This window comes from Leptonotus elevatus, chromosome 5 (genome assembly GCF_054856555.1).
Source record: "Leptonotus elevatus isolate MCC_2025b chromosome 5, RoL_Lele_1.0, whole genome shotgun sequence".
NCBI classification, from domain to species: Eukaryota; Metazoa; Chordata; class Actinopteri; order Syngnathiformes; family Syngnathidae; genus Leptonotus; species Leptonotus elevatus.
Genome location: NC_141243.1, coordinates 22,465,947 through 22,480,476, shown reverse-complemented (window position 1 = coordinate 22,480,476; position 14,530 = coordinate 22,465,947). Strand labels below are relative to the sequence as shown.

Genomic DNA, 14,530 nt, shown 5'->3' with positions numbered 1-14,530 from the left:
GCTGGACATTCCCATGAGGTCTATACTTGCATATAATTCTGAACAGATGAACGTGGCGCTTGCAAGCATCTGGAAATGGCACCCGAGGATGAGCCCGACTTGTGGAGCTCCGCGATGCTTTCTCTGATTTCCTGGCCAATTTCTTTTGATTTTCCCATGATGTTAAACAAGGTTAGCAGAGTGTTGGAGTTGTGGCTTTAAATACATCCCCAGTTGTGTCATCGGGCTTCCCCTTGTTCTTTAAAGACACAGTACTATTTGTGTATGTAAACTTTTGACCTAGAAGAAAATCATATACAATTCACTAAGAAATTCTCTCATTTTTCTAGCATTTAACAAAAATAAATAATTTGACTGATTTGAAAAAGGCGAGGTTTTAGTCTGATTTGACTTCAGACAGTGAGACAAAAAATGTAAATGAAATGTTTGTTTTTGCACAGTGTATGTAAACTTCTGGCTTCAACTCTCTGTCTCTGTCTGTCTCTCTCTCTCTCTCTCTGTCTATGGCAACATGTTGATTCTGAAACATATAGTAAAGTTAATTTACTTACTTTCCCATCCATACGGTCTGTGAAAGGCCTACTCTTTTTTTCCGATGGCGTAAGCATTTCAAAACATCTTCTCCAACTCAACATACTTTTGTACACTTTCAATTAAGAGAGTGTGGTGATATGACTTCAGTTTATAATTCTACACATTTAAAGACATGTTCAATGATTGATTTACGTCAGAAAACTGCCCATCTTGAGGCTTGCATCATTCACATAAAAATGTCATATAACTGCTCACCGTTTCTCAATTTAATTCGTTCGGTGCTCCCAACAGACCTGGACTCGATTTGCCGAGACTGCATATTTCTTTCAACGCTTTTCACGTGTTTAGCACTCGTAAAATAAGAAAAATGCAATTGTTGCCGCTACTAATGACACTAGGCGAGTGTGTCGCTATGACTTACCAGTATCTTTTCTTTATAGCTGTCATATGGTGCTTGTGGAGTCGCGATGTTAATGGTTCTTGGTGGAGAAGAATTGTCAACAAATCACTCCTCATGGCGGTCGTTTTTTGGCAAATCTCTACTGTTATTTTGTTATTTACGTCACTCTTGTCAAAGTTGTCAAACCCGAATGAGTTCCAGGTGAGGCGAGTGTGTAACAATCCGTACGTAGTAAGGCACTCTTGCTAAAATATGTTCATTGTGAAGGTCCAGAAGGAAGACACGTCGTGACACGCTTCCCGCGGCGCCTCCAAAATAAAAGTCACTATACATTTCAGCTGTTAATACACCTTCATTGTGACGAGGTCCAGTGTTTCCCACACCATGTTAATACTTGGGCGGGCCACCCAAGTAGATTTCAAGAACATTTAATAAAAATATATACATATATATATATATGAAAAAAAACGTGTCGCAACCAGATATACCGCATGTAACATTAGTTCGCCGTCACTCACTTGTGGTTAGAGGAGACGCAAGTAGCAGGGCTGAGAATCCCCCCATATTTTGTGGCTACGGGCCTACACCTTACTGAATTTACGATAATATCTCTCTGACAGTGTCAATCCAAACTCAGCATTATCTTTTATCCTTTTGTTCAGAATCTTGAAACGCTGAAGACCACATGCACCATGCTGGAGGAGCAAGTCTTGGAACTTGAGACTTTAAATGACGAACTTCTGGAGAAGGAGAGACAGTGGGATGCCTGGAGGGCAACTCTAGAAGATGAGAAGAACCAGGCCGAAAGGAGGACTAGGGAGGTCCAAAGAATGCTGGACAATGAGAAACAGAACAGGTTAATAGAAAACATGCTGGCAGTAATCCACACAATGTATTTTCCTCTTCATATATATATATATATATATATATATATATATATATATATATATATATATATATATATATATATTAAGGGTGTCAGATTTATCGTGTTAATATCTTGTTAACTTGAAGTGGCACCAATTTTTTTAACGCTCGATTAACGACCGTCCTTTATTTGGAAAGCCTCTACTGAAGGGAATTCCAGTTGCTATGCAGCATAAACGTCCACATCAAAATGACCAAATAGAAATGTATTGTACTGCACTGCAGCTACAATACACAATGTTTAAGTGGCAGAATGTTTGAGTGGTGGAGCCATTTGGACTGTGTAGCACGAACGCCGGTTCTCTGCTTTGAAAGAACGAACATGAGCCATTAGCAACAAGCTAGGTTGCTCCAACTCTCCGTAAGGTGTCCTTGGGCACTCAAACTCCTGTGAGAGCCGAATGGACGCTGTCTTGTCAATTGGAGTGACTCCAAGCCACTTGATCTTTAGATATGAGGCGTATTTTATTCAGCAACTCCAGAAAATAGCTCTTCACTGTGCTCTTGGCCCGCTTGCAGCAGAGCGCCAGCGTCTGTGGCTTGCAGTAAAGCGGCGTCACTTAAAGCTACTGAACGTAGAATATTCCATTTCGAATCGCTACTGCCACTTGTTGACGAAAAATTAAACGGCACATACCGTTCTTCACATACACATTACGTCACATCCACAGACAGGGCGCGGGAAATTCTAACCCAAATCCAGTCTGAAAATTATTGGCCAGAGGCTTGCAGGAGTACCCATTGTAAACAGCTAAGGTCTTAATTTACTAATTAGAATGCATTTCAGTCATAAATGGTCAAATAAAAAGCTTATCGTAATGTTATTTTGGGGAAAAAAGTTCCATATTGCAGCTTTAATATCAATGCGCATCCGAGAACTTAACAAAAATAAAAGCTATCAACATTGGGAAAAGGAGTCACTATAACACAATTTAGCATTAGCAGTAATAAATTACATAATAATGCATATATTTGTGGGGACTGGGGTCAAGTTATGCTTTACAGTTTTTGAAATGTGCAGAATTTACTCCATGTTAAAAAGCTCTTAACATGAAAAGAAAAATAACCATTGTCTTACAAACGCAATTATGCCATGTAGTGACAGAAAAATGACCAATACAAATCAATGTCGCACGTTTTTTTTTTACAGTGCAGTACCTAATTGTTATGAAATTACTGAATCAACGACTAAAAAAAATGCAACCACATTTCTATTAGGTTAACATTTATTCCCACTTTTATGTTAACAAGAGTGTGAAAAATTAGATTTTTTTTTTACACTTTATTATAAATTGAGATATAAAATGTGCGATTGATTTGTGATTAATCATGAGTTAATTATTGAAGTCATGCGATTAACTACAATTAAAAATATATATATATATATAATTGATGTTTTATGCCTATTTTTAACAGTTTGCCTTTAAAGCACTAAGAAGCCGAAAGCATATTAAGACTTGTTCAGTGCATCCATTATTTAGAACTAGGTTTAATTTGTCACAGATCTTCAATAGGCCATGATCTAATATAGTCGCTGTTACATATTCAGAGAGAATAATAAGTGACCTTCTCCACATTGGTAGGTAGTGTTTGCTATGAATGTTGTTGCTTGCCTCCACCTACACTCACTGGATGCAAAAGGCTTGTTCTCTCAAGGGATCATCACTTGGTGTTCTGGATCTTAACAGTATGTACCGTATATAAAAATGTGGGCAAGGCAAGGCAAATTTGCTGCAGAAATTAAAATACCCTCACACAACCCTGAAAGAAAGCTTACAATGTTTATGTCATTTGTGTGGCGGAGCTGGAACGTTAATTGTTAACTTGTTTGTAAATATATCGTAGTTGAATGCAAACTCAAACATAAAGACAAAAAGTCTGTTGTGTCCATCAGACTTCACGCTGAGCAGCGCAGCTCCGAGTCCCATCAGGCTGTGGAACAGGCCGTGAAGGAGCACAAAGCTGAGATGTTGGCGCTACAGCAGATTCTCAAAGACCAGAAACTCAAAGCTGAAAGCCTTGCAGACACTGTGAGTGTTTCTGCACCAAAGCACAAGTGTTTAACACCCTTCTGTGATTCGCATATGTTGCAATGAGCGCGTCCTGTTTTCTGTCCTCCAGCTGAATGATTTGGAGAAGAATCACGCCATGTTGGAGATGAATACGCGTAGTTTGCAGCAAAAGCTGGAGAGTGAGAGAGATCTGAAACAGCGGCTGTTGGAGGAGGTCCAGTCACTATTTTCACACGTTATTATCACAGCTCTTTGACGACATAATAATTTGATTACCATAACATATTGTAACGGCATGCTGGTGGTTTTCTATCATTTAGCTGCATACAAATTGGCTAATAGACAACAAAAAAAAACACATCTTGAAGTCTGTAAAGTCCTTGTGATACATGTCCAAGCTTATTAACTCATTCACTGCCATTGACGGCTATAGATGTCACATTTTTATAACTATTTCTATTAGTTTAAAAATTGTTCCCACTTTTATTAACAAGAGTATGACAACCTAGATTTTTAGAACAGATATAACATTTGTGATTAATCATGAGTTAACTTGTGGTCATGCGATTAATTATGATTAAAACATTTAATCGCCTGACGCCCCTAATTATTAATAATATTTTATTTTTTTTCTTTTATTTTTTTTCTTTTATTTTTTCTTAAAGAAAAGATGATTAAAAATTAGGGCCGTTTTTTTTCGTAATTAATCGCATGACTTCACTAGTTAACTCGCAATTAATCAAAAATTGTATATCTGTTCTAAATGTACAATATTTTTTTCTAGGTTTTCATACTCTTATTAACAAAAGTGGGAACAAATGAATTTTTGACATCTATAGCCGTCAATGGCAGCGAATGAGTTAAAAGTATCAGAATGTGATAATGTGGCACCTGTTGTTGTTTTGCAGCAAGAGAAGCTTCAGCAGCAGATGGACGCTCAGAAGGCCCACATCTTTCGTCTGACCCAGGGCCTGCAAGACGCCCTGGACCAGACCGACCTGCTCAAAACTGAGAGAACTGACCTGGAATATCAGCTGGAAAACATCCAGGTGCTGCTACATATACTGGACTGCACACATATATCATCATATCTACAATATGCTATGCTAATGTGCAGCTATTCCGTGAATTAGACTGGGCACCAGATCCAGCATTTTGAGTTGTATTTCTTTCCTTCTATGTATTTAGCATTTTTTGGCATGATTATGGTTTTATTATAATTATTGTTTACAGCACAGGTCATTGACGCATTATTACCTGCTTTCTATTGTGTCCTTTTCATCTGAACGTCAAAAGCGTACACTCATACATACACTCCATTTTTGGTCTTCGCCCACACTGCATTATTTGTCTGTATGACGCCAAGTATTTGAGGAGAAATTCACGACAGTAGTGATGTTCACTTAGCTCCACCTGCAGGCTGTATACTCCCATGAGAAGGTAAAAATGGAGGGGACTATCACCCAGCAGACCAAGCTCATTGACTTCCTCCAAGCCCAGGCCCATGGCGGTTCTAAGAAGAAAAAGGTCAGATGGCATCACTTAGTCACTTAATTCCCGTAAATAAATGTGCATTGTATGACCGCTTCGAAACATAGTGTGCTTATTTTATGTGAGGGTGTGTCGATCTTGTTTTTCGTGGGCTGCATCGTTGTCATCACATGGCATCTAAAATACAGTATGACAAAAATGAAAACTTGATACCAACCTCCTTGTTAAGAGCATATTTGGTATCACATTTGGTACATTGGGAATGAAAATGCTTATCTTAGATTTTGTGATGTTTAAAATTAACCTTTAAAACAAACAAATATAAACAATGCATATATATATATATATATATATATATATATATATATATATATATATATATATATATATATATATCATTGTTTATATTAATGTTTGAATTAGAATCAACTGTGATTGAATATAATTCTTTACTCCTGAGCTCCCAACTTATCTTTAGGTCTGATTGTGTATGCAAAAAAAATAATAATCGCCAAAAACTGGTAATTGCTTGCAGGTGAAATCTGGGGGCAACGATGGATGAGTCACTTCATGCATAAAATGTCATTAAAACTCCTACTAAAATTTTCTGCACATTCACAATAACTTCACTATTAATCAAAGGCTTGAATAGAACCTTTGCTTCTACTCTCTCTCTCTTCTCATTGGACATGCTCTTTTGCTGCATTTATCCTTCAGGGTATTTTTGGACGTCGGCGCGAGGACCTATTGGCTGCCATGGCTGCTCAGGCACAAGCCCAGGCCCAGGGACAAAGTCAGGGCCAGGTCTCCCCTGTGTCCTCCATCCAGCCAGTTCCCCTGCAGTACAGCGACATGAAGATTGCGCTGGACAAAGAGCGAACTCGCTGTTCTGAGCTGGAGGATGCGCTTCAGAAAATGAGAGCAGAATTGCGATCTCTGAGAGAGGAAGGTACAAACACAAAAAGTCCATTCAATGTTTAGGTCATTTCATTCTGCGTCACACTGTTGTCATAGCAACTGAGACTGAAATGATGATTTTCATATTAGCAAGGCCAAAGAGGTGAATCAACATGCAAAAAAAAAAAAGCCGCCGGTTTATTTTTCTGCTCTAAGTTGATAACAATGTTATGAACAAGAAATGATTTCCATGCCAGCACTCCAATACAAGGATCACAGCAGCTCCACAAACCCAGCGACAGCACGGCAACAGATGATGATATCTGCCATGGTCAAGTCTCCCGATCACCAGCAAGTTTCACCCAGCCTGGTTCCATCCAACTCGGGCCGCAGGAAGGAGGTCGCAACACCTGAGGGTGAGTGAGGAGACGATGACATCTTCATTCAAGAAGCCAATAACGGACTACAAACGCGATATTCTAAATATAGCGGCCCGCAAATATAAATCGCAAACAAAAGAATGCTCTCTTACAATCCTTTCTCTTTCACACACCTTTCAGAAAGAAGGAGGGTCACTTTTGAAAGTAAGTTCCCCAAACTCTTGGACGGCTCCTGCAGTTTGGTCCCTTATCCCTCGTCTCCTTTTGCTTCACCCATTCCTCAAAATGCCAGATTTTTCAAAGTTGTGCATGTCTACAGCAGGTCAAATGTACGTTTTCAGTTTGGCAGTGCACAACTTTGGAAATCTGAAGCATCGTTTTCTTGGTTGCTGAAGCTGAGCCCGCGTGATTTGCGGAACTCCACTCACTGTGTTTATCAACCCATTACAAACACCTGCAACACTTCGCAGGATAAACCGGTTGATAAACACTGTAATGCACAAAACGTTGTCACATAACGAATTTCAATCTAAAGGTATTATTCAGTCATATCATTAGTGCAAATGACTGTATAATTAATAGTGATAGACCGATGTGGTTTTTCCAGGGATGATTTGGAGTCGATATTCATTTGCAGTAAAAGAGAAAATATTAGCGTTAATTTTTTTTTTTATAAATTACTTTTTCTTTTAATTTAAAACATAGAAAAGAATAAACAGCTTTGTTTGAAAATTAACAAAACTTGCAGGGACCTTCCAAGGTCATCAATATGTGTTAAGCTAAATTATAACCTAAGCAAGTAAATAGTTCTCTAAAATTTACTACAGTAAATAAAGTTTTCCAAAATGCCAACATCATTTCTTAATTTTATTTATTTAATTTTAAATTTAAAAAATAAAAAGTGTGGGAAGTTCCCAGCGTCAGCATCATCTTTTATTAAGTGGAAAATTAAATAAATCTATAAATAAAAAGTTCCCTGTATCTCACTGAGCAACAAATTCATGCGAAATTGCGAACGTAGCTAATTTGAGGTTTTCGTCAAGGTTTGTAAAAAGTTTCAAAATAAAATTTGTCTCTATATATTCGAAATGTCTTTGCGACAAGTAAAAACTTTCTGTGAACATCCTACAAATCCTGATGAAAACCCTAAATTCGCTACGTTCACAAGCATTCACCGCTCAGTGACATACCAGCTTTATCGGCCTTCAGATTTGTAAAAATGCCGATGCAAATATTTGTCAAAATGCCAAATATCCGATTATCGATCTATCACTAATAATGAAGTCAAAGTTGCGACTTTATATTGTTGCAAGTACGAGAATCCAAGAAAAGACTTCTAGGTAAAGCAAATTGAAGTAGTTTGAATCATGTCCTGACCAAGGTATGCAAACTTTGAGGCACCTTTAAAATGATAATATTGACTGCATAATGCCTTTAAATGCATCGGCCAAGAACACAAGCACAAGGATGAATAAAGCCTTTTAGTAACTTTAGTTTCAGCTTTTAGCTGCTCATGTCCTCAACATCTTTTGAAAGCACTTTTTCCTTGAACTGACTTCATACCTGATAAGGCATGATGTATTGAGGCTTCGGCAGAACCCGATATAATGAAGCAACCCGCTCCCACTGTGACCCTGCCCTTATTGTATTCAGAATATAGCCGGCGAATGAAAGACAGTCAGAGGGAAAGAGAGCGGGAGAGGGTGCACCACCACACCGCTCACCGCTTCACAGTGGGACTCAACATGCGTGCCGCCAAGTGTACCGTTTGCCTGGATACGGTTCACTTTGGTCGACAAGCTGCCACCTGTCTCGGTGAGTGCCACTTATAGTTTTATAGCATTTGTTTGGCCGCCATGTTGGCGCTTCAGAACGGGAGGATTCTCTAGTCTATTCTACTCGAGATAAACATTTAATAAGCACAAAACAAAAGAATGTGTTTGACCTCCAACATGGCGGCGTGTGATGTCATAGGAAAACTACACCCTTAAAACCGCTGCTAAGTCAAAAGTAACGCAAATTGGGCAAAATGGCTGACCCAGCGCTGGGTCTAAAAGAGACTGTGCCAATGCTGGGTTATTTATACCCAGTGTATTGGGTTGAGCAACAAGGTTATTTCACAAAAACAAATGAAAACTAAACCTGGAAAAAAAAAATCATCAACGAAATAAAGTGAAAATGCTTTAAAAAAAAAAGAAGAAAGAAAAGTAACAAACTACATCATATGTTTATAAAACTAACTACAACGCACAATGATTTTAATGTTCTTTGTTTTTGTCTTTTTCAATTAATATCATATATGGGCTTTGGTGTGTTTATTCCAGTATTTCTGTATGTCCGTCCAGAAGAAAAAATGTCAAACAGTCATTTGAGAATTGTAGTTTATTTTGTTACACAATATTCTGTAACCTTTTTTTTTATATTGCACTCCACAAAAACTCCATACACACTCATTGCTTAAATTAATCCCAAATTAATATATTAGGTTAAATGAACTCTAGCGATTACATTTAATGACCTCATAATTAATTAAGCTTAATATATTGACTTTACCACTTGAAGCAATTCAATTCAGTTAGTCAACAATTCTCTTATTAGAGTGTATATGAGCAGGGTAAAAACTAAAATTAATTCTAAACAAATGAAAACTAAACTAAAACTAGGCATTTTCGAGATTTAAAAAAAAAAAAAAAACAGCTATAAAAAATAATTAAAATAACTGAATAAAAAAAAAAGTCAAAACAAATTAAAATCTAACTATAACAAAAAAAAATCTAAATGATCATATCCCTGCCAAGCACAATGGGTCAAGGTTTTTATCCAACAAGAAGTATAAACTACCCATACTGATGAGTTAAAGCTACCAAGAAATTAGTTACCAGTCTATCAGTACAGCTGTAATCTGCAAACTAGGGGTGGGAATCTTTGAATGTCTCACGATTCGATTTGATTCCGATTTTTGGGTGTGCGATTCGATTCAGAATATATTTTCGATTAAGAGCGATTTTTGATTCAAAGTGATTTGATTGACAATGATTTCTGCTTCAATCTATAGATGTTCAAGGAATCGTAATGATCTACTCCAGTCTGACTCGCTAATGCTAATTAGCGCGTTACTCGCGGCACTTTTATCACTCAAGAGAACGGCTCCACGCTGGGAAAAAAAACCTTTTATTGGAATAACTTGATCGTGACTTTTTCCTTCTAATGTTCTGTATAATTATTTCTGAGTGTCTCTTATCACTATTACACAATGCTCTGCACTTTATGTTGAGGAGCCCCAACTTTGTATGCCAATGCTATTTTTGTGATATTTTCCCTCCCTCAGAATGTCACGCTCTGTGCCATCCAAAATGCTCCCCGTGCCTTCCAGCGACGTGTGGCATGTCGAGCGACTGCTCTCTGCATCTGTCCGAGGGCTCGTGTCGGGACAAGGGCAACTCTTCGGGCCAGCCGCTCAAAGACGCCAGCGGACACATGCACCTGGAGGGATGGATGAAGCAGCCCAGGTTAATTATGGTCTCTCACTCACTTACTCACTTGGAGGATAGGGTAAGGGTTTGTAGTGAATGCTGTGTGTGGTTTATGTAGATGGAGGTGCTGAATAAAAAGGAAAATGGAACAAATGAATGGATCCACTTAACTAATAGAAATGCTAGCCCTAATTCTGGCAAATAACTTAATGAAGAATTTTTGGGGGGTCTTTGACAAATGCCAGCCATAAATTCATAAAAAAAAAAGAAAAAATTAGGGGTGACAGGCGATTAAAATGTTTGAATCGTAATTTATCGCATGACTTCACTAGTTAACTCACGATTAATCACAACTTTTATGTCGGTTCTAAATGTACAATAAAAACAATTGTAGGTTTTCATATTCTTGCTAACAAAATTGGAAAAAAATGTTGAACTAATAGAAATAGTTCAAATGAATTTTTTACGTTTATAACCGTCAATGGCAGTGAATGAATAAAAAAAATAAAAGGATTGTAAAAAATTCGGGCGTCAAGCGATTTATTTTCGCATGACTTTACTAGCTAACTCACGATTAATGACACATTTTATATCTGTTCTAAATGTACAATAAAAAAAATCTAAGTTTTTATACTCGTGTTAACAAAAGTGGAAAAAAAGTTAAACTAATAGAAATAGTTCAAATGAATTTTTGACGTTTATAGCCATCAATGGCAGTGAATGAGTGTCCTGTTTTCACATGAAAGCTTTGTGCTACTGCTTTTGCAGAAATGGAAAGCGAGGTCAAGGCTGGGAGAGGAAATATGTGGTGCTTGACGGGACTAAAGTCTCCATCTACGAGATCGAACCCAGAGAAGGTTACTTGAGCGCTCACCTGATCACGACTTCCCTTTTGAGAGCTGATGACTTTCTTTCATTGTGCTTGAGTCTGGCCTGGCACCTTTTTGTTTGAACTCAGATTCAATTAAGCCACTGGAGGAGTTCGACTTGTGCATGTCTAATGGAGAGGTCGAAGTTCACGGAGCGGTCGGGGCCACCGAGCTACCCAACACAGCCAAATCAGGTATGATGTAATTCTTCGCATAAATAACACCAACAAGAACTATTGATTATTCGTTGAACTGATGTTGTTTGTGGTTTTTGGAGATCAGATGTTCCATATGTGCTGAAGCTGGAGTCTCGATGTCACGCCCCTTGCTGGCCTGGACAGTCCATTTACTTCATGGCTCCCAGTTTCCCAGACAAGCAGCGCTGGGTGGCGGTGATGGAATCTGTTGTCGCTGCGGGGCGAGTCTCACGGGAGAAGGCTGAGGCGGACGCAGTGAGTATCCCGGCACTTTGCTGACTTGTTAAAAAAAAGAAGAGGAAGCTGATCGCGGACTCTTTTCTGGATGTAATCAGTTCAACAGGGATTATTCATGAGTGAATTTGCACTCTAGTTTTGAACATTTTGTCGTTTTCTATAACCTCCTGTTTCACATGTCGTTAATTGTCATCTTTTCCGTCTCTCTATCTCTCTCCTCCACTCTTTCTTTTCTTTGTCTTTTTGTCTGTTTGTTGCGTTTCCATCCTGCTTCATTATATGTCCGCTATATGGGCGTGTTTTGTTGATTTTGCTGGATTCTACCCATTTCATTGAGTATCTTTGCATACATAGGCTGCTGTGTCCAAAAGACAAATGGTTCTGTCTCCTCTGGTCCAGGTAAAAAAAAAAAAAGTACAGACGCAAGACTTCCTGACATTCACCCTTCCTTTCCTTTTTGATTCACAGTGATGCACCAGCCTATCATTCTGTTTGTTCATATTAGCTAAACCACCCCCACTCCCACCTGCCCCACTGAGACCCCCCACCCCCACACACTCACTGTCGTCTGACTGCAGCACTAACATTTCCTTTGAAAACCACATCGTTATGATCCAATGGAAACATATATTTATTTTTGTTTATTATTATTTTTACTAAGGTGCTCCTGAGTTGAGAATTTACCCGAATTTCACTCCCTACACTCTCCTGTTGCATGTTGATGATCACATTTGGTTACAGTGACTTTTTAGGGGAAGTCAACCCCAAAACTTTCTTAAGAATTATATGTTCTTTTTTTTTTCTCCAAGAGAGCTCAGTATTGTTCATTCGGTAATTGTACCAATTTGACATGTCATTATCATTGCTCTCTTTTTTTAAATTTATTATTATTTTGTATGAGGGTGAGTATGTGCGTGTCTGCGTGCGTGTGAGTGTGTGTGTATTCATTAGTTCACCAAAAACCTATTAAAAAATCCCATACCGTTCACCTAAACCGAACACCGCCGTCAGGAGACCCGAGGAAGGACCAAAGAAAAGAAAGGAAAGTGAAATCCAGCACCGACCAGACACCACCCACCGGGCCACCAACCAGAGTCCTTCACCAACCCCAGAAACATCTAAATTCCAACAAATCAGGGAGACCTCAAGAGACCAAAGGAGAGACTGAGGAAAGGAAGGAAGGACAGACGAAGCAGAGTGAGATTCACAGACATCAGCCTCCACCGATTCACCTGACCTGAGGGAGAAGCAGATTGTGTCTGAGTTTCGATAGATGCTGGTGTGGTGGATCTGGCATGCATGAAAATTTCCACCAAAGAGGGGGGCCGTCGACCCCTGCCAGGACAGAGCAAGCGCAACACCTCAGGGCCCCCCAGGCCGCGGCAGCGCCAAAGGACGACCCCCGGGCCGAGAGCAAACCCAGGAGCATGAGCGCCCCCCACCCCAACACGGCCCACGCCCCCAACCCAACGCAGCAGGACAGGGCACTGCAGGCCCGCCAGGCACTCCACCGGTCCACAGCCCCCGCTCCCCCCGCTCCCCCCACGACCCCCGCCCCCCATCCACCCCCACCACCCACCCCAACCCAGCCCCAGCCGGCCCCCAAACCCCCAGACACCCCCCCCCCCCCAACCAAGCCGACCCCCGACCCCACCCCCACCAACCGGCAGCCCCCGACCCCCAGATCCCGGGCACACAGGCCTCGGCGCCGAAGAGGGGCCGGACAGCGGAGCGGAGAGGGCACCCGCGCCCACCCCACCCCCTGCCGCGTGGAGGGACGGAACAGCGGAGGACGGTCGGCACCCCCGAACCCCAGGCCCAGCGGGGAAAAGCCCCGGTCGTCACTCCAGCGTTCTTAGTGAAAGCTAACCCCTGTTACTGAGTCCGCCTGCTCGCCGACTGGCGAACTGTACCCCTAAACCTTGAATGTGACCCCACCCAGTGACTATACAAGTGTGTGTGTGTGTGGTGCGTTAAAATTGGGAACAGGTGAACCGGAGCAGAGGGAAATGATATCCCCACGCTCCGATCCACCCGCCTCCCAGGCATGTCAGTGAGTGTATGTGGTGCATTAAAAAAAAAAATAGGGGGGGTTGGGGACACGGACAGGAGACCGCAGCACTGCTCTATACTGCGGTCTGCCCCAACCGATCCCCCCCACACACATACACAGTTGTGTGGTGCATTAAAATTGGAGGGGAGTTGTAGGGCGAAGACGGTGTTTCCACCCCCCCAAAGTGTGTTATGTGCCCTATATGTCTATAAAAGTTGTATTGTGCAAAACTAGTGTAGTGAGTTAAGAGGAGCGACCAGCGCCCCCCCCCCCCCCCCCCCAACCGGGCGGGGCAGCAGAGCGCCCACCAAACCCCCACCCACCCCACCGGAATTATATGTTCTATGCGGCCTAACTAGTCTAAACACGGTATCCTGGTTAATACTATGTTTGTGGAATAAGTGTTAAGCGGCAAAGTCCACATGTTTTTATCCATCTGATTGGGAAGCCATTTTGCCACTTGCTGCCAACTAAAAATGACATCACAGTTGTTCAGGGCTCAGGTAATGACCAATAACGGCTCACCTGTTTTCTGAAGTTAAGCCATGATTGGCCGTTACCTGAGCTATGAGCAACTATGATGTCATTTTCGGTCGACAACAAGGGACAAAATGGCCGCCCCTTGAGCGGGAAAAAAAAGCAGGTGGCCTAACTCATATTCTGCAATATTAATCCGAATGAAGTAGTGGGGGCACATACAACATATTATTGTCAAGAAATTTTTGGGGTTTGACTAATAATTTTTTCGGGCACACTTGTCAAGTGTTGGCGAATTAGATAATCTATCAAATATCTTGGCAATCCTTTACATTCTATTCAGTAATTAAGCTGGAGGAAATTCTAGCACTACGAAGAAAAGTGAGACAGTGAAACTTTGGCTGGTTTGAAGGACAGCGCACAGCAACATCTCAAGACACTGTTTTGTAAACACTTCACTTATGATACGGCATCCCACGTCACATTCATGTGGTGAGTGATATATTTTTAATCTGGCAAACTATGTCTTCACACGATCAGTGGCACTGTTTGGGGACGGCAATAAGTAAACAAAACATTCTAA

General features: G+C 40.6%; 1 protein-coding gene across 5 annotated transcripts in view; it reads left to right on the top strand.

Annotated features, from left to right (window-relative positions):
- The window catches only part of citb (citron rho-interacting serine/threonine kinase b), a 60,424-nt gene that overhangs the window by 35,839 nt on the left and 10,055 nt on the right, over nt 1–14,530 (top strand). For 2 of the 5 annotated variants that reach the window (XR_015094936.1, XM_086077195.1), the window contains exons 17-30: nt 1,597–1,790; nt 3,756–3,891; nt 3,983–4,087; nt 4,782–4,922; nt 5,281–5,400; nt 6,082–6,313; nt 6,519–6,677; nt 6,822–6,845; nt 8,295–8,456; nt 9,970–10,150; nt 10,883–10,971; nt 11,073–11,177; nt 11,266–11,435; nt 11,772–11,816. Coding sequence is in view for 4 of the 5 variants with exons in the window: in XM_086077195.1 (XP_085933321.1) it covers nt 1,597–1,790; nt 3,756–3,891; nt 3,983–4,087; nt 4,782–4,922; nt 5,281–5,400; nt 6,082–6,313; nt 6,519–6,677; nt 6,822–6,845; nt 8,295–8,456; nt 9,970–10,150; nt 10,883–10,971; nt 11,073–11,177; nt 11,266–11,435; nt 11,772–11,816 (1,863 nt within the window). In the remaining variant the exon portion in view is untranslated. The remainder of the gene's footprint in view (nt 1–1,596; nt 1,791–3,755; nt 3,892–3,982; nt 4,088–4,781; nt 4,923–5,280; nt 5,401–6,081; nt 6,314–6,518; nt 6,678–6,821; nt 6,846–8,294; nt 8,457–9,969; nt 10,151–10,882; nt 10,972–11,072; nt 11,178–11,265; nt 11,436–11,771; nt 11,817–14,530) is intronic. The other 3 variants (XM_086077196.1, XM_086077197.1, XM_086077198.1) reach the window with 3 other exon arrangements.